At 37.3% G+C, this 19188-nt stretch overlaps 1 protein-coding gene across 1 annotated transcript in view; it reads left to right on the top strand.

Moving 5' to 3' along the window:
- The window catches only part of LOC121413658 (E3 ubiquitin-protein ligase listerin-like), a 70224-nt gene that overhangs the window by 26899 nt on the left and 24137 nt on the right, over positions 1 to 19188 (top strand). The window contains exons 20-30 of the mRNA XM_041606571.1: positions 127 to 246; positions 1214 to 1362; positions 2112 to 2247; positions 3748 to 3895; positions 4407 to 4620; positions 5363 to 5603; positions 7508 to 7597; positions 10681 to 10867; positions 11782 to 11950; positions 12361 to 12493; positions 14653 to 14935. Coding sequence (XP_041462505.1) covers positions 127 to 246; positions 1214 to 1362; positions 2112 to 2247; positions 3748 to 3895; positions 4407 to 4620; positions 5363 to 5603; positions 7508 to 7597; positions 10681 to 10867; positions 11782 to 11950; positions 12361 to 12493; positions 14653 to 14935 — 1870 coding nt within the window. The remainder of the gene's footprint in view (positions 1 to 126; positions 247 to 1213; positions 1363 to 2111; positions 2248 to 3747; positions 3896 to 4406; positions 4621 to 5362; positions 5604 to 7507; positions 7598 to 10680; positions 10868 to 11781; positions 11951 to 12360; positions 12494 to 14652; positions 14936 to 19188) is intronic.

Raw genomic sequence — 19188 nt, 5'->3', positions numbered from 1 at the left:
ATGATAGTGGTGATAAGGATAGTGAATCTTTCCCTAACTATTTATAATAGCATTGAATAAAATTATTTTTGCAATTAATGTGAATTCCTCAAACTCTTAACAAACGTAATCTAATTCTCTTACCAGGTCTCTGAAATCTGGTGGCCTCTGGTCATATGTTCTCTATTACTTCATTGATAACAACTTCAAACACAATGGTGGCAAGGACCAAATTAATATCTGGCAACCCATGGACACACCAACGCAGTATGTTTATCATTGATTTCTCAGCTAATTTCTCCCATGATTATATTTTCCCCATTTGTCCCCAAATATTAATAGTTTAATATTCATAAAGCTTGTATTCATGGCTAGCACTTGTTCCTGTCCAAATTGGAATACTTCAAACTTTTCCTGGTTCTTGAACAAAGTAAGAATAAATTTTTTCAATCCCTTATTGAATTTTAACAAGTAGCAAACTTTACATTCACAAATTGGTCATCACAAGAATTTAAATTAAATAAAAGATTATATTTCAGCTAAATGATGCTAATAACAGTGTCCAAGAATATGATTTAGCAACCAAGAAGATGTTCCAGTCATGACTCAAATCTTAAAAACCTATGAACAGTATTCTGCAATAATCTCCCCCTGCCTCGATACTAGGGGCACTTCTACTTACATCTTATTATTATAGTTTGGGTAATATAGTTCATCAATCCTGACAAGCTGAGTTCAAGTTCTTTTATAGAAATTAATTAATTTTGATAGAAAATGATTGGAAGCAATCCCCTAAGTGCTTATAATATGCCTGAATTTAGAACAACAAGTTGCCAAAGTAATTCAGGCTTGCTTGGAATTACATCTATTTCATTACCACATGCTGTTCCTATTGTAGCTAACACAGGAAACAACATGATGGACCACACTATAAATGAACAGGCATTTCCAGTAATTTGTCTGATCTTCATTTGCTCATTACTCCGTAATTATACATTTTCCTGAATAAATAATTGTTTGGCAGGTATCATTTATTTGAAGTTTCTATAATTCTGTTTTCAGTTTTGTTCAATCTTTTATTTTCTGTTGTTACCAGTACCAGACTTCAAGGATACATGTATATTATTTTTATCAGAGTGAAATTTAAAAAAAAAATCAAAATCAACTTTTGCTGACTTATTGTTAGGTCTGAGCTGGATGGTCACATTTTGATTCTCATGGTTTTCATTCACAGACCATGGCTTGAGATTTCCAGTGAGGAGATACTGCAGACAGTAGAGAGACTGGTACCCCATTTCAGTGATAGACATTGCCAGGAGCTTGCTGAGTGCCATGCTGGGATGCTGATGTCATGTGAGGGAGATCAGATCACCAGTCTATGTGGTAAGTGATTGATTCACTACCAACCCTTACATTCGCTGATGTGGTTTACGGTACACCATGTGGAGTGTTATAGAAACAGTGGATAGAAGAAGAAAAGAAATGGATAGGCGAGAAAGTGGAGACTTGAGAGTAGTCCTGAAATAGAAAAGGACGGTAAACCAGAAGAGATTGATAAGTCGAGAACAGCTTGAGTAGTAGGGTGGATGAGGAGATGCTGGCTTGAGTCGGCAAGTAGAGATGATGAGTAGAAGCATTAGGGAGACTTGACGTTTCGATCAGGTTGACTGTCCGTCTTCAGGATGGCTTGGTATAAGACCAGACATGGCTTTAATTTCATGCCTATTTGATTTATTCTTCAGCAGTAACATGCATGTACAAATAATTTGGTGGCCATTTCATAGGATTCATGTCAAATTCACTGTGACTCTTTTGAGTACAGGTTTCTATGTTTTTGTTTGTACTGTATATTGGAGCCAAAACCTGATGAGCCATCCTATGGAACAACTTCCTAATCATGAGAGAAATATTTGTGAAGGAGATAGATTTTAAACCTCTCTGAAAATGTGTGTAACATGACCGAGCGCCCAGCACTCTTTACTTTGTTTACTTTCTAATTGCATTTCTGAATTTAGGGGCATGTTCTGTGTTGTACACTACAAAGGAAGTGATGATTATTATTGTGATCATTATGATTAATAATTGTCTTCATTAATTTACTCATTTAATTTGTTTGATGTATTCATCACTAGCTATATCGAACCTGGCAATACTCATCAGATGTATCACCATGAATCGTCATGGAGTCTTGCCTGACATTGCGTTGAGTAGTCTAAGACAGCTTCAACACTGGAGAGAGAAATCAAACTCTGTCTTCCTTTTCAGTGGGTGAGTTAATCATTTTCATCATACTGCATTTGTCATTTCATGCAAGCAGGCAGTTATTTGTCCAGGAGCCTATAAAACAATGGTTAGCAATGATCATACGATTGATTCTTTTGAACACAATGAAGAAGAATAATAATAATGTTCCGCATTTATATAGCGCTTAATACATCGGAACGACGTCACTAAGCGCTTTACAGACATATTATTACACCGGTCATCGGATCCTTGCATGCCTGCATACATATATGCCCCTTCTCCACTCCCTGGGGAGCATTCCAACAAGAGTTCCAAGACTCAATTGCTAGGCATACTACATATAGGCTTTCACATCCTACCGGGTACCTTTAACATCCTACCGGGTACCTTTAACACCTGGGTCGAGAGTGGCAAAGTGTGGATTAACGCCTTGCCAAAGGATGCTAGGCCATGGTGGGATTCGAACACACGACCCTCTGATTACAAGGCGAGAGTCAGAACCGCTACACCACGGCACTTCCATTATCCTCACAATCAATGCCTTTTACCATACTCGTGAGTACTTTATCATCGTTGGGATGGGAAGATGTCATTTCACACAAGTTTTACAGAATATGACTTAATCATTTTGATTGGCAGAGAAGTTCTTAAGAGCATTTCATGAATAGAGTTGTTGCCCAATTATGTTATCTGACAAGTTTTGTTGTATACAACATCCACCATGATAGCAAGTTTTAGATTTGCACGTCAACTAGTGGACTGCGACGAAAGTGCGTCATAATAGTCTGCTTTGTGTTTACGGTATACAGGACCGCTGGAGTAGATCACCACGTGGCTTCAATCAATTGGCAAGGATTTGATTGCTTGTTTACTACATTTCGAACGAGCGTGATCTGAGCGAAATCCACGGTCGTCATCATGAAGTTGACGTTTCAAGAATGGCTTGCAGATGCTCAGTGTCTCCCAATTATGTGCTCGACTGACTGTATACCAGCAACACCAAGCAGACTACTATAAAGTACTTTCGTCGCAGTCCACCTGCAAATCGCAAAAATCCCTATAAGCAGTGCTTCTCAGAGTGTCAATATGAAGGAAAGTTTCAGATCTGACAACTTTTCCGACAAAAAATGTATCTTCCCCTGGTCCTCATAAAACAGCATAGAAATCATTGCAGAGCTTCTTTTTTTTTTTACAATTGATTGCATTGACTACAATATACAATAGATCAGGAATATCAAGCATACGATTAACTTTGTGCTATGGGACACTGGTCTCTGAATGTTACCATTGGTTGCTAAGAATGAAAACTTGTCAGTTGGGACAAGCCTCATGAAAACTTTCAAGTAACATTTCTATTGATCCTTTTCTAAAAAGATACAAATCCCATTACATAGAGAGAGAGAAAAAAATACATGAAGAATGATTTTGAAATCCAGTCTGCATCCCTGGTTTGTTGCTATATCTGGTAAGCCTTAGCCAAATCTTTAATATAAAATGGATATGACTCCATACGTTTATACACAGGGAGGAGCTGGAAGGAGCCTCCTCAGAACTGCTCTGTCTCAACATCAAGATGGTGCAGCTAGTGACTTGTATTGTTGAGAAGATCCCTGAGGAGCTGGAATCACATGACTGGGACTTCATCCTTTGTTCTCTGGTTGCTTGGGTGCAGGTCAGTGAACTTTCTTCTTTTTCATACATTCAGATATTAGATATTTATATGAAGCTCTTTAATGATAACAAAAATAATACAAACAATTTATAGGATGCTTACATGTACATGTAATACAGGCATTTCCAAGCCCACTTTTTTCTGTTCATAACTTAAAACTTGGTCAGACCAGCCATCACTAGGTAATCTATACTGACTGTTGCATCTCATGGGGGGGGGGTGTTTCACAAGGTTGTTTGTAAATGATACATTGAATACTGGATACTGGTGTGTCAGCAAAGTAGGACTGAATTTTCTAACGCCCCAATCAAAGTTGAAAATGATAATCTCCAATGCAAGTGGTGATAGTGGTCAATGATGAGGGTGGTTGCCTGTAGCAGGGGAACGGGCAAAGCTAGTTTGCAAACCAACTTCATTCCTTGAACATAATATAAAAAATGTACATCATCAAACAATGTGAAAGAGAGTTTATTTGGACTTTGATTTGATTTGTATGTTATTTTTTCTCTAGGCATGCAGTGAAAACACATCAAACGTCCAGTCCTCATCAGTCTTAGCTGCCACCCTGTTTGCCGCGACCTCTGACCTTTTGTCCAGTACGTCCAGGCTCTTTGGACATTCCGACAGATCGGCCAAGCTTCCATCTGGCCTCCTGACCGAGTGGAGTGAGTTCTTCAGCGATGGGGCTTACAGTGTTTTCCTACCAGCATTCATGCAGTTCTTAGGTGAGTTTGTGCTGGGCCATGAATGCATCAGCAAGGATGCCACTACTTTATAGAGTAAATCTTGACAGTTGACTTGTTAAATTCTATTTTCAGCCAAAGAAAACACATTTTTGTTTACAAAATAGCTCAATGGTTTTAAAAGAAATCTTTATGAAACTGGCCCCTGATCTTTGAATAATGAAGCAGCATATCAGGGGAGCGTATCATCAAGATTTTTGTCCAACAAGTTGTCAGGTCTGACAACTTTCCTTGGTTATGATTGGCTGAAAGGTGCTGATACCATGGTAACTGTCGGATAAACAGTACTTGTTGGATAAAAAGTCGGACAAGTCTTTTCCTTTCATGGAGAGCTTTTTGTTAAACCCTAGTTAGGTGAGCTGTTTGTACATCATACATCCTGGATCTTAGAAATTGGCCACGATATCACCTTGAAATTGTGACTCACTGCTTTAGCATGATGTATATAATTGCTTGTTAAATTTGTCTAGGTTATGGGATTTCACTGTATGCTAATTGCACTTATGTAGAATTTATGCATGATTGTTTTTTTTTTGCATCAAAACATTTAGTGAAGCCCAAAAGATATTCTGTTTACGGTAGTCTTGGTAAAAAATCTTCCAAATTCAGATGTCAAAATAAATTGATCATGTATTCTATTGTTTTAAGATTCTTATGTATTGTCATCTTATATGTTTTTCATAACTTTTTTTCATTTAAAATTATGATACTTTCACCCTTCCAGAGCAAGAGAGTGTATGGAATGCTGCTGGTATGGATCTATCCCCTCTCCTCTATGCCCTGTGCGAGGCTGCAGCTTACACCCCGACGGAGCAGCTGAAGGGACATTGCCTACCCACCAGGCTACAGCCAGGAAGCACAAGACATGTCCCTGACACCCTTCACACTCTCCTTAACCACCTAGTGGCTCTTCTCACTAAACCGTACAGACCGGTCCAGATGGCGGCTTTTAACATGCTGCAGAGGTAGGCTTTTTAAAGAAAATTTAATCAATTTTGATTAAATAAGTCCAAGTCCATCTAATGCCCTATCGTCATCTCTTAGAGCTTTTCAGTAGTCATTAAGGACATTTTTTTTCCAATAGTTAATTGCTTGTGATTTATGTATGTTTTTTTCATTCATATTTGTTTTTAGCCGTTGCTTCTTGGTAAAGCATGATGATAGAGTCAATATGAAGATTATTGGATAAATACCAATATTGCATCGATTGGGACTCCTTCTCACTGGTCTGGGATATTCTTGTGCCTTTTTATTTTTTTCCCCCAATTTGTGCTTTAAAGGTATTGTTTAACTTTGTGAGCAGCCGATTTAAAAAATTCTCAAACCAAGATGAAACATGTGTACAAGTGCATGTATTAGAACTAATAAACCCTGAAAACAACCATTATTGAGAATGAAAAGCTAAAACTACAAGGCAAACCCCGATTTTGTAAATAGGTGTCTTATAGACGCCTAAATAGTACACATAACTGTATGGGATGAAATTAAGATGGTGTTTCCGGTCACTTTATATTTCAATTTTTGAAGCACTAAATAAGGATTTTTGAACGCAATTTTTTCAGGGCTTCATTTTTGTAACCATGGACCTATTACGAATGGACATTCAACGAGAGCATTTTATGACCACCACCTGTTTCCAGCTGTCAAAATCGCTGTCTAACCCTTAACTTTCTCTTTACGCGGTTTTTACGACGACCGCCCGGGGCGATTGTTTACACAAGCTCCTTTCGGCCAATGATCGTCACCGATCGATCACTGGCCCTCTTTCGACCAAAGACGGTCATGTTTTAGCCCGAATGCCAAAATGGAAAGTCCCTACATTACCTAGAATGCAATGCGCAATTCATATCCTGTTTTTCAGGGCATAATTTTAGGCTGTCTATAATGTGCGATTGTCGTCTGACCATCAAAAAAAAATCCCGTTAAATTTCATCAATCCTGTGGAATTTTACGCCAAAATGAAAATCAACTTCTGACCGAAGGTAAGCACTACTATCGACATCAATATTGTCCGAAATAGATGCATTTTTAACGGTTTTCCGCACATTTCTCCGTCAAATTTTAACTGCATCTGTGTCGTAAATATACTGATCAGCAAGGTGATGTCAATGCATTTCATGTGCGGTTATTTGCGATGTACGAAAAAAATACGTTTATGCACGCCTGTTTTCTTGTTTCTGCAATCATTTTCATAGCGCTAACGTTCGCTGCTGTGCATTGCTTTTGATAAAGTGAACGAACAACATCGTAATGGGTAGGAGCAGCGCACAATTGATTTCCGCTGTCCATCAGTGATAGCGTGTTTTACGACCGGCTTGATGGGCGTCAGCTGCCAGCGCTCTGTTTATAAAAGGATTAGCGGTGACGGTCTTTGGCCCAAAGGAGGGGATTGGTTGAATGTCCATGTGTGATAGGTCCATGTTGTAACATATCACAGACACAGATGACAAGTGTGACCTTCGAGCTCAGATTTTTTAAAAGTCAAACCAATGTTAACAATCACTTTAATGTAGAAATGATCCATCATTGTAGTGGCTTTGCCCTAAAAATACTGAAATTTAAGATGTGTCATATTTTCATTTCCTCTTGATTTTTTTTCAGCCGGCAAGATGCTTTTAAAAACTGCCTCCTCTTTGAAAATGTGTGGTGAAAATAATCTCAATAAAAAATTTCTTGGTTTTTGACCCCTTTATAGCCTACTGACCCTTTAATGTTCCTTCTTACCAAAAGACTTCAAGTTGTGACTTTGACCATGCTATAGGTATTTTCAGGGGCTTTCAAAAATAATTATGTGACTACATGTATTTACTTCTAAAATCACCACCCTAGACCATAGTAATAGCATTATTCTGTCTTTCTTTGCATTCAGGGTAATGCCAGAATTTGCCAGGTATGACGAAGAGTATCTTCAGGTCAAGAACAAAACACAGGCCGATGATGAGGATGAGGCACCCAGTATGTGAGTACGCACAGAGCTATTGGATTAGCTAATCGATATGTTCCCAATATGTTTCCTAGATAATAATAATATATAGCATTTATAAGGTGCCGATTATGTAGTTGCCTGTTCAGTAGCCCACATTGTATTACCCAGGCTATAGCTCCACCGACTAAAGTCACTTGGTGCATTCAAGGAATTAATCCTGCTGGGTACCCATTTACCTCACTGGAGTTGAGTTCAGCACATTACATGTACTTCTTGCAGAAGGAAACAGACCATGGCTTGGATTCAAACCCACATCCCTCTGAAATTTTCATAGGGGTAAAACTATCAATCAATGAGAATCAAATCTTGTTTGGGGTCAGTTCATGCAGTGTATATGCATATAATCATGCTTCTTGTCAAATTTATTTCTCTGTCCACCTGCAGCGGTTGCTGGAGGCATCATGTTTGCTTATTAATCTGTCTCTTTTTGGTTTTTGTCTTACCTGCGAAGCAGAGTGAGACTATAGGCGCCGCTTTTCCGACGGCGGCGGCGGCGTCAACATCAAATCTTAACCTGAGGTTAAGTTTTTGAAATGACATCATAACTTAGAAAGTATATGGACCTAGTTCATGAAACTTGGCCATAAGGTTAATCAAGTATTACTGAACATCCTATTAAAGTTTCATGTCACATGACAAAGGTCAAAGGTCATTTAGGGTCAATGAACTTAGACCATGTTGGAGGAATCAACATTGAAATCTTAACCTGAGGTTAAGTTTTTGAAATGTCATCATAACTTAGAAAATATATGGACCTAGTTCATGAAACTTGGACATAAGGTTAATCAAGTATCACTGAACATCCTGCATGAGTTTCACGTCACATGACCAAGGTCAAAGGTCATTTAGGGTCAATGAACTTTGGCCGAATTGGGGATATCTGTTGAATTCCCATCATAACTTTGAAAGTTTATGGATCTGATTCGTGAAACTTGAACATAATAGTAATCAAGCATCACTGAATATTTTGTGCAAGTTTCAGGTCTCATGATTAAGGTCAAAGGTCATTTAGGGTCAATGAACTTTGGCCAAATCGGGGGTATCTGTTGAATTACCATCATAACTTTGAAAGTTTATTAGTCTAGTTCATTAAACTTGGACATATGAGTAATCAAATATCACTGAACATCCTGTGCGCGTTTCAGGTCACATGACCAAGGTCAAAGGTCAATGAACTTTGGCCGAAGTAGGTGTATCAGTTGAATTACCATCAAAACTTTGAAAGTTTATGGATCTGATTCATGAAACTTGTACATAAGAGTAATCAAGTATCACTGAACATCCTGTGCGAGTTTCAGGTCACATGATCAAGGTCAAAGGTCATGTAAGGTCAATGAACTTTGGCCATGTTGGGGTTTTTTGTTGAATAACCATCATATCTCTGTAAGTTTATTGGTCTAGTTCATAAAAAGTGGACATAAGAGTAACCATGTATCACTGAACATCTTGTGCGAGTTAGAGTAGTATTCAAAGTCAGCACTGCTGCTATATTGAACCGCGTGATGCAGGTGAGACGGCCAGAGGCATTCCACTTGTATGACAGCTACAGGACCGTTTGGCAGATCATGTTAAAACTTGACATATGTATGGATATTGGATAATGGGAATTATGATGATGATCTGATCATAATTGTGTAGGTTTCGTTTCATTGTGGTCATTATATGGAAGGTCACAGCGGTCATTGTCTACATTGATATTTATTGTTCTCTCGATAATTGAAGAGCTATTTCAGGGTTAATGGAAACATGGCTCAAGTATGCTTTGGGAAACTTCATTCACTGATCAAACTTGCACAGCAATCAAATACAGGTGTGACTGTTTGGAGTCAGAAAGTCTCTTTTAAAACAAATACAACATCTGTTTTAGCTCAAGATAATGTGAAATTAGTATTTGACATCCCCTGATCACTACACCAGCTGGATTGAATACACACATGGGAAGTGTTTCAAATGCAAACAGTCAGTGATTTCACTGATTATATTTGTTCTGAGCCGATCAGATGCCATTGCAAAGTACCCTTTTTATTTTAAATGTACATTTGACTTAGATGGAATTTTGCTCTCTTTATGCTTGGGAGTGTTTTATGAGAGGATGTTTCATCCGACAAGTCCCATTTTATCCGACAGTTACCATAGGCACAGTGCTTTTCAGCCAATCAGACTCCAGGAAAAATGTCAGGGCCCATCTTACGAAGAGTTACGATTGACCCAATCAATCGTAACTCTATGGAAATCCATCAGTGCCATAATTTTTTCAACAAGAAATTTGCAAAATTTCTATTGTAAACAAAGGAGAACACACCAAATTGTCAAGAAATTAATGATTTTTTTATGTACATTCATATGTAGAAATCTTTTTGAACAAACATGCATGTTATGTGTTGAATTTGCTGGCTTTCCATAGTTGCGATTGATTGGATCAATCACAACTCTTGATATGATGGGGCCCTGATCTGACAACTTGTCAGACAAAAATGTTGATAAAGTTCTCCCCTGTTTTCTTCAAATCAACTTGATGTTATTTGATTAAAAATTGAAGTTGATATACATTTTATATCACGTACTTTTATCCCATTAATCTATTTTGATTTCATTTATATTACCCCTTTTCTATCTGTCTCTCTCTTTTTTCTGCCTGTACATATGTTTCTCTGTTTTTTTGTCTCTTCCTCTCACTGTTTCTCTTTATCTCTGTGGCCTGTGTGCATGTTTGTCTGTCTGTCTGTCTGTCTCACTCTCTCTGTTTCTTGTATGTATGTTTTTATGTACATGTATGTATGTTTTTATGTACATGTATGCATGTCTCTCCCCCTCTCTCTTTTTGTTTCTCCGCTGTCTGTTCTTGCCTCTTTGTCTCTGCCTGTGTACATGTTTGCATGTATGCCTGCTTCACTCCCTCTCTCTCTCTTTGTCTTCGCCTGTTTGTATATCACTGTTTTCTGTCTTTATCTCACCATTCTTTCTGTCTCTCCGCCCCTCTCTGTCTCTCAATAACTCAATCATGCAATCTCCCTCTCTCTTTCCCTCTCCTTGAAAACAAAATACCACTTCATCAGCTTGCCTCCGACTGGCCTGCAGAAACTGCTAGACTCCTCTACAGCCTTCATGGAAGCTCTTCTCCAGGACATACCCGTAGGCGAGTGCACCATTGTAGAGCCTGGTTCCGAAGCCTACATGCAGACCTCTTCATACCTACTGGCATGGAAGCTGTACTTGACAATTTTTCGAGCTGCCACGATGGAGGTACTTCAAAACACATAACATGGAATTTATTTATCATTAATGTAGTTGAGGTTGTGAGAGGAAACCTCCCAGACTTAGTGCACTTGGCTCGGCCTGAGGCCAAGGCATAGGTCGGAAAATGTGGCCTGGAGGTCGGCCTTAACTACATGCCTTGTATTGATACACATCATCGTCTTCCCGTACAAAGGCCGTTGCGCGTCGCCTTCCCGCGAAAGGGCAGTTATCGTGCAGTGAACACTACGTGCTAACGGCCTTTGTGCTGGAAGGCGACAACATGTAGAGTTCCATGATTTTCAAGATTCTAGTTATAATTCTTAATTACTCATTTGAAACAATACACAATGCAATCAAGCCTGCATTAGGGGGCACCTAGCCTGTATAGGACCATGTGTCTGTATAGACCACTCTTTGGGTTTCCCTTGAATACAATTCCCCATTGAATACATTGTAGGTATTAATGTATTTCATGTAAACCTATCCATAAAGACTACCTATTCATATAGACTGCTACTTTTCTTACTCTTCTTGTCTCCCTTGCATGTTTTTATAGGCAGGTTTGCAGGTTTTATTGTATAACTTAACAAAAATGTTTTTCACACCTTTTTGTAAACATTCCATTGCAGTGAAATAGATCAAACTAAATATGTAACAAAATTTATTTTGTGAATTGTTTAATATATAAACAACTGGCATGTATTGTCTGAATTATATACACATGCAACATACCTTTGAAGGAATACCCACTACAAAATTATATCTACTAAAGATATTTCTTTCTCTTTCTTCTCCTTCTTTTGCCAGGTGACATATTATTGGTTTTAAAGTACATGTAGAGTGTCACAAATGTAAAAAAAAATAGGTGAAATACCTATTTTTCTGAATTCAATTGATGTGAGACTGTTTTTGTTCTCCAGGTAAGAGCACAGTACTCCTCCTATCTGAAGCAGACGAAAGGAATTCATTCTTTACTGGAGAGTCTCTTTTGTCTTATACCAGAAGATCCAACCTTAGAGAGGTCAACGACCCCTAGCAAGGGGTCACAGGTGACCATGTTCAGCAAGCCTCCGGACTTAACCCCCAAAGGTATGACTAAAATGCCTTTAGTTGATAATCCTGTACTGACCGCACAAAATTTTGTTAGCGCTAACAATGCACTAACAGAGGCCCTGTTAAAACAGATAATGTGGCAGCAATGCCTAATGTTACAACAATGCATTACTTACACATTGAAACAAATGTTTTGACTTTACAATCCGTAATATGTGATTGGGCTTACTGTTAGCGCTCTGTTGGGCTAACAACGTTTTTGTGCAGCCTGCGCTGGTTGTTACATCAAGAAATGTAGTTTTATGAATTGCTATAATACAGCTTCAGGAATTAAGCAACTTGAGGGTGTTTCACAAAGATATAGACCATATCAAAGTTACCTTGTGCACACTGTTCCTACTGACTTACTCTAACCTGTGCATTATTTGTATTATGTTCCTTGACAGCCTCCCACGTGAAGGTAAATGAGGTCCAGCACCTTGCCTGCTCGGTCTTCTTCAGTCTTCTTCAGGATGTACCAGCTATCGCCAGACAGTGGTGGACATTGCAGGACAGAAGAATAGCCCCGTATGTTGACAGGTACAAATCTTTCACTTCGTATTCGCCATTTTTGAACATTTCAAACTACATACATGGCTCAGTATTTTCCAGGGGTAGATTTGAGGCTGGAAGTTAAGAGTCAAGAGGTCGCTGGAGAAAATCTCGTACAGACTTTACACGTGACTGAGCCTGAGGTTAAAGGACAAGTCCACCCCAACAACAACTTGATTTGAATAAAAAGAGAAAAATTCAACAAGCATAACACTGAAAATTTCATCAAAATCGGATGTAAAATAAGAAAGTTATGACATTTTGCTTCATTTCACAAAAACAGTTACATGAACGAGCCAGCTACATTCAAATGAGAGTGTCGATGATGTCATTCACTCACTATTTCTTTTGTTTTTTATTGTTTGAAATATGAAATATTTTGATTTTCTTGTCATTGTCATGTGAAATGAAGTTTCATTCCTCCCTGAACACGTGGAATTCCATTATTTCAATATTTTGTGCTTCAGGCAAGGAGGTCCTAATCGTCAAATTCGTAAAAATTGAAATATTGTATAATTCAAACAATAAAAAACAAAAGAAATAGTGAGTGAGTGACATCATCAACTCTCTCATTTGGATGTAACTGGCTCGTTCATATAACTATTTTGTTAAAAATAAGCGAAACTTTGAAATGTCATAACTTTCTTATTTACATCCGATTTTGATGAAATCTTCAGCATTGTGCTTGTCTGATTTTTCTCTATTGATTCAAATTAACATTTTTCTGAGGTGGACTTGGCCTTTAAGGGTTAGGATCAGAAGATGGGAAAGGAGAAACATAATGGCAATAGTTTGAAAGAAAGGGGGAATGAAATTATCAATGTTTACAAAGTAGATGACTATGATTGATATATGTAACTTTCACATTTGGAAACTTGGTACTGTAAGCACTAGTAGATTGTGAGGAGTTATGTCAAATTTCTCATTTTTTGTGGACATCAGAAGTTCATGGATTTCTCCTAAGCACCTTTTCCCTCGGCCATAATACAATGTAAAGCATATTGTTCCATGTCCTGAACAAAAATAGCAGTGAAACTTACATCTACAAGCCTTTCTCTGAATTTCTTTTGAACCTCTTATCCTCTTTGAACCTCTTACCCTTTCTCTGAATTTCTTTTTTCTCTATCAATTTTTACTTCAACTTCAGCTATAAGACTACCTTCAAATCTTCAATACTACTGGTTTCAAACTATGGATTCTAGATATACTTGTTCTAAAACATTTGTTCATGTTCAGGCCGATATGTTAGAACTGTATTTCGTAAATGAATCATATTGAACAAGTAGCGCAAGGAGCCATTGACATGTGAATTGGATTGAGTGACAAATTACAGTAATTGTTGCTGGTATTGAAATTTTTATGTCAAGTACTTGTATGGTAGGAATGTGAAAAACATGTTGATGTATTTGCATTGAAGGTGGGGAGAAAGGGAAGGAACAGAAGGATAAGAGGTCTGGGGGGGGGGGCAAGAAAAAAAGAAGAGTAGGAGAATGAGGAGGGTAAAGAGAAAGAGGAGGAAGAGAAGGAGAAGAAGGAGGAAGAAGAAGAACAACTCAAAGAATGTTGCTCAAATGAAAGTTTGTTATTCTGTTGTATTTGTTCTTTATAAATTTCACAAATTTGTGTTAATCCAAAATTGCTCCTGAGAACGGGGGAACCAGTAAGTTCAGTCCATTTTTTTCTCCAAATCTTGATCAGTTAACAGTATTTTTAGTTCATCATCAATTGTTTTTGGAGATCTCGCTGGGGCATGACTGAACAAAAAAATTGTTTTTGCTTGCTTCTACCACCTTTCATATTTTGGGTCAAATATAGCCAAGTTTTTGTTATCCCTTTGTAATAAAATGACCATTGAATTTCATTTCCAAGTTACTAGTTGATCAAACTCTCCCCTCCCCCATGTCTTAATTTTCTTTCTTACCAGCTCCCATGTGTCACACCTCAAGGCTAGATGCACCACAATTTGAGATTTTCCTGTTCTAGATCTACCGGTATATTCTTTTATACATGTAGGGCAAATCAAAAGTACAAACAGAATTGATAGGGTGGTGGTTAATCAAACTTCCCCTGTGGATTTGCATCTGCCTTTGCATCAAGTGTGTGCTTGCATTTTCTACATTCGATGGCCCTACCTTTCCTTTCCCCAGGTTCACCACCAAGTTTGTCAGTCCCCTGCTATGTGCGGAGGAGATCCGCTCTGTCCAAGAGAACCCCAGCACGGCCGAGAACATGACCGTCAAGGCCCGTCTGTCCACCCGAGAGGTCATCGCCACCTACTCCATGCAGGAGCTCAACATTGAGATGATGATAACCCTGCCGGCCAACCATCCCCTGGGACCCATCGAGGTGGACAATCGACGCAAGGTGGCCGTAGGGACATCACAGTGGCGGCAGTGGACGTTGATGCTGACCACCTTTTTGACCCATCAGGTATGTTTCTTGATACTCGAGTCACATTATCATTGTGAGAGACTGACATGGTGTGTGTTTGGAATACTCCTTAGGGAGTGGAGGATGTGCATTCATTGTGTGTGGGAAATACTGATTGATTCAGATGACTTAGCAATGTTATGATTTGTAAGCTCTGTATATCCTTAATATTAAGTGCCTTATAAAAGCAGGATTATTATTACTCAATTTTCTCTCATTTCCCTTGAAGCATCTTGGCATGGTGGTGCTGACTCTTTGTTTTCAACCAGAGAACCGTGGGTGCAAATCCTGTGTTTGTTAGGAACCTGTCTTTTTTCAATCAAGATATTTGATTTCTAAATTCCACCCACAAATAGGTTAGTTTTAAAACACATCTTGGCCACAACATGATATATATTGATGCCTTCTTTCACTGGTGGATCCAGGGGGGGGGGGCACAGTCAGCCCATGCCCCCCTCCCTTCTGAGAGGCATAATTAAAATTTGTAATGTAAAAATGCTGTTAAAACAGAAGTGTGCCCCCCCCCTTTGGAAGTAAAGACCTTTTTTTTGCTTGTCAAATTTTTTCGTGGACGAAATACCCCTCATTTTTTGTTAAAACCCTTTCTTTTGCTTGTCAAATATTTCCTTGGGAGACTGTGCCCCCTTTAAAAAAAAATCCTGGATCTGGCCCTGCCTTCTTTGATTTAACAATCTATTTTGATAATGAATTCATATTTTGAAAATCAGTCATCATTAGATTTGGCTTGCATGCAGTTTACAAAGCGTGATGCGCGCATATATTCTGCGCACAGATCATTCTTACATTGGGTGTTATTTGTCTCATTACGCACAGTGGTTATTAGTAAGTATTTTGCTTAAATTTGCTTGATATATACTAGAGTAAAATACTTGTAAATATGATCTGGATATGACTTTTAACATTTTGCTTGGCCAAGTAAAATGCTTAATAAAATACTTTTATACAAAATCAATACTTTCAATTGAATACTGATCCAGGTATTTTCGCCAATGTGAAAACAAAATACTCATGATACTCCCCACAAAAAGATCCTACTTGTCAAAATTATGAGAACTCTGCAGGGATTTTTCCAAGGTTGCAGGTATTCGACAGTGCAAAGCAAATCTCCAGAACTTTCTCAGCCCATTGAGAACATGTAGTTGGGTGTGGTCACCTCCTGGGAGTGTGATTTTTAATTGTGCGCCCTGCCTGCCAATCAAACATTATTGCGCATGCTCGTAACCAAGAACTTACCCAGAAAGGGTCTGCTTTGGGTCGATATGAATGCAGAAAATTGTTATCAGGTATTTTTTAGCAAGTTCTTTTTAATAATTATCAGGTTTTCTAGTGATCGAGGTAGTCTGAATGCAAGTTATGGCATTATCATGTAATCTTTCCTGTCAACTGAGAGACTGAAATATACCGTCATAGATCTCCAATCCATTACATTTCACACCTTGGCTATTATCTAGCACCCCTCATGGCTACTGCATACAAATATATGTTGGTTACAATTTTCATTCATTCCAACCCTAAGGCCATTGTACTTTTCTTTACCGAGGTGAATTACTAACAGAAAGGGCATTGTGGCAGCACTTGACAAATTTAAGCATTTATCAGGATGTAGGAGTGTGAATCATGCAAAACCCCTTTGCTCAATAATAGTGTTATAATATTTCAAAGCTCCATACATTTATATATTCTTGAAATTTCATACATATACATGTTGATTTCAAAGATCAAGTCTACTCCAATGAAAAGTTGATTGTAATAGAAAGAGAAAAATCAGTCAAGCAGAGTACCAATCAGTTCTTGCTTATCTATTAAGAATAGAAATTTTTGCAAGTAACTTTTACAGTCAACACAATATTAGAGTAAATCTGCAAATTAATCTAAAAACCAAGTTACTATTGACATTCTTTTTTTTACTCTGGTACATATTATATCAAATTTTATGTTTCATATGAATTAGAACCCATAGATGCTATTTATGGCATATTTTTCCTCACTTCAGACAATTCATTTTCTTAGTTCACAGGATCATATTGCATAGGGGAAACATATCCACAATTTATAATGTGACCTAATTGTCAAAATGATGACAGTTTCCTACATGTATATCACATTCCAGAACAGTGATGACTGTCAATGCACTTTACAGACAGAATGAATGAATGGATGGATGGATGGATAAATAAATAAACAAGTGAAATAAAAAATGAAGAAATATGTTTCAATGTAATTACTTTGAGCATAAATGACACATGTACTTTATCAATCTGATATAATAAAGATCAAGTCTACTCCAATGAAAAGTTGATTGTAATAGAAAGAGAGAAATTAATCAAGCATACAATGTAGTACCAATAGTTATCACCATCTATTAAAGACAAAAAAATGAAGTAACTTTTCACAGTCAACACAATATTAAAGTAAATCTGCACATCAATTCAAAACCAAGTTATAGTACTATTGATGTTCCTTTTTTTACTCTGGTATATATATATATTAAATCATATTTTATGTTTCATATGAATTACAACCCCATAGATACAATTTATGACATATATTTCCTCAATTCAACAATTAATTTTTTTGGTTCACAGGGGAAACATATCCTAATTGTCAAAATGACATTGACAGTTTCCTACATGTATATCACATTCTAGAACAGTGATGACTGTCAATGCACTTTACAGACATACAATGATCAGATACAGAATTATGCTTTATGAATTTGAACACTGGAAATGAACAACAAAAAAATAAATCTGCAAGAAAATGTAGAGCTTTTGGACCCTTGCACCCCTTCTACAAAAAGTAATGAATGAATGAATTAATTAATGAGTGAATAAATGGATGAATGAATAAATGAATGAATGATTAACTAATTGATTGATTGATTGATTGGATGGATAGATGGATGAATGAAAGGATGAAGGGATGGATGGATGAATGAATGACTGACTGAATGAATGGATGGATGGATGAATGAATGGATGGATGGAGGGAAGAATGGATGGATGAATGGATGGATGGATGGATGAATGGATGGATGAATGGATGGATGGATGGATGAATGAATGGATGGAGGGATGAATGGATGGATGGATGGAAGGATGAATGGATGGATGGATGAATGAATGGATGGATGGATGAATGAATGGATGGATGGATAGATGGATGGATGGATGAATGATCGACTGACTGACTGAATGAATGGATGGATGGAAGGATGGAAGGATGGAAGGATGGATGGATGGATGAATGAATGCATGCATGCATTAATGAATAAATGATTGAATGGATGGATGGATAGATAAATGAATGAATTAAGAAAGTGATAAATGAAAGAATGAACAAATGAATGAATAGATAAGTAAATAAATAAATAACTAAAATAAAATAATTATGTTTTAATGGAATGACATTAATTAAGCATAACTGACATACTACTTCATCAAACTGATTTGATAAATCAAGGTTAGAAAATTGAAAAAAGATGGGAAACAGATTTGATATGAAATACATGTACATCTAAATAATTTTTGCACCTGCTGGCGTCTTCCGGCTTCATCTCTGTGTAAGGTCATGAAAGGACTTTTATTCAATGCATTCTAATGGCTTCATTTTATGCTGTAGGGCCTGTGCATTATTTATTAATAAATCACCTTGAAATAGGGTACATTGACATTTGTAGTAATGCCTTTTGTGCTAGGAATTATTATTTAATAACCCATTTGATGTTTGAATGCAGATCATTTTGTGAGCATATTTAACAGAACAGCAAACTCTCATGTGGTTAGTTTATGAAAATACATTCAAAAGTGCCTGCGTATGTTATGGTTGTTTTTAACAATAAAAACAATCAATAGATTGAATTATGAATAAAAACATCATCTCATATCTCGATCTTGAAAAATTACATTGGTCATTTATCTTTTTGTTTTCATTCATTGATACTCTACAGATAAGAACTCTATGAAAAATTTGAACTTTGATTTTTTTTAGACATACAACATTGCCTCAAAGTTTCACTCTGAAGAAAATACATTGATATTACACTTTCACATGATGCATAACTCAGGCGTTTCATCTCCATTTATTTTTTAGTAATGATTTATTTTGTTTTGAAAAGTGAAATAACAAGTATTGGAATTGAAATAATGTCAATTTCAAATATGCATAAACTGAGATATTTCACCACTAATATATTTAATATGGATTTCACATATCTGCATGTACAAGTATCC

Source organism: Lytechinus variegatus, chromosome 4 (assembly GCF_018143015.1).
Source record: "Lytechinus variegatus isolate NC3 chromosome 4, Lvar_3.0, whole genome shotgun sequence".
NCBI classification, from domain to species: domain Eukaryota; kingdom Metazoa; phylum Echinodermata; class Echinoidea; order Temnopleuroida; family Toxopneustidae; genus Lytechinus; species Lytechinus variegatus.
The sequence above is the reverse complement of the archived record's forward strand: the minus strand, read 5'-3'. Positions and strand labels throughout refer to the sequence as shown.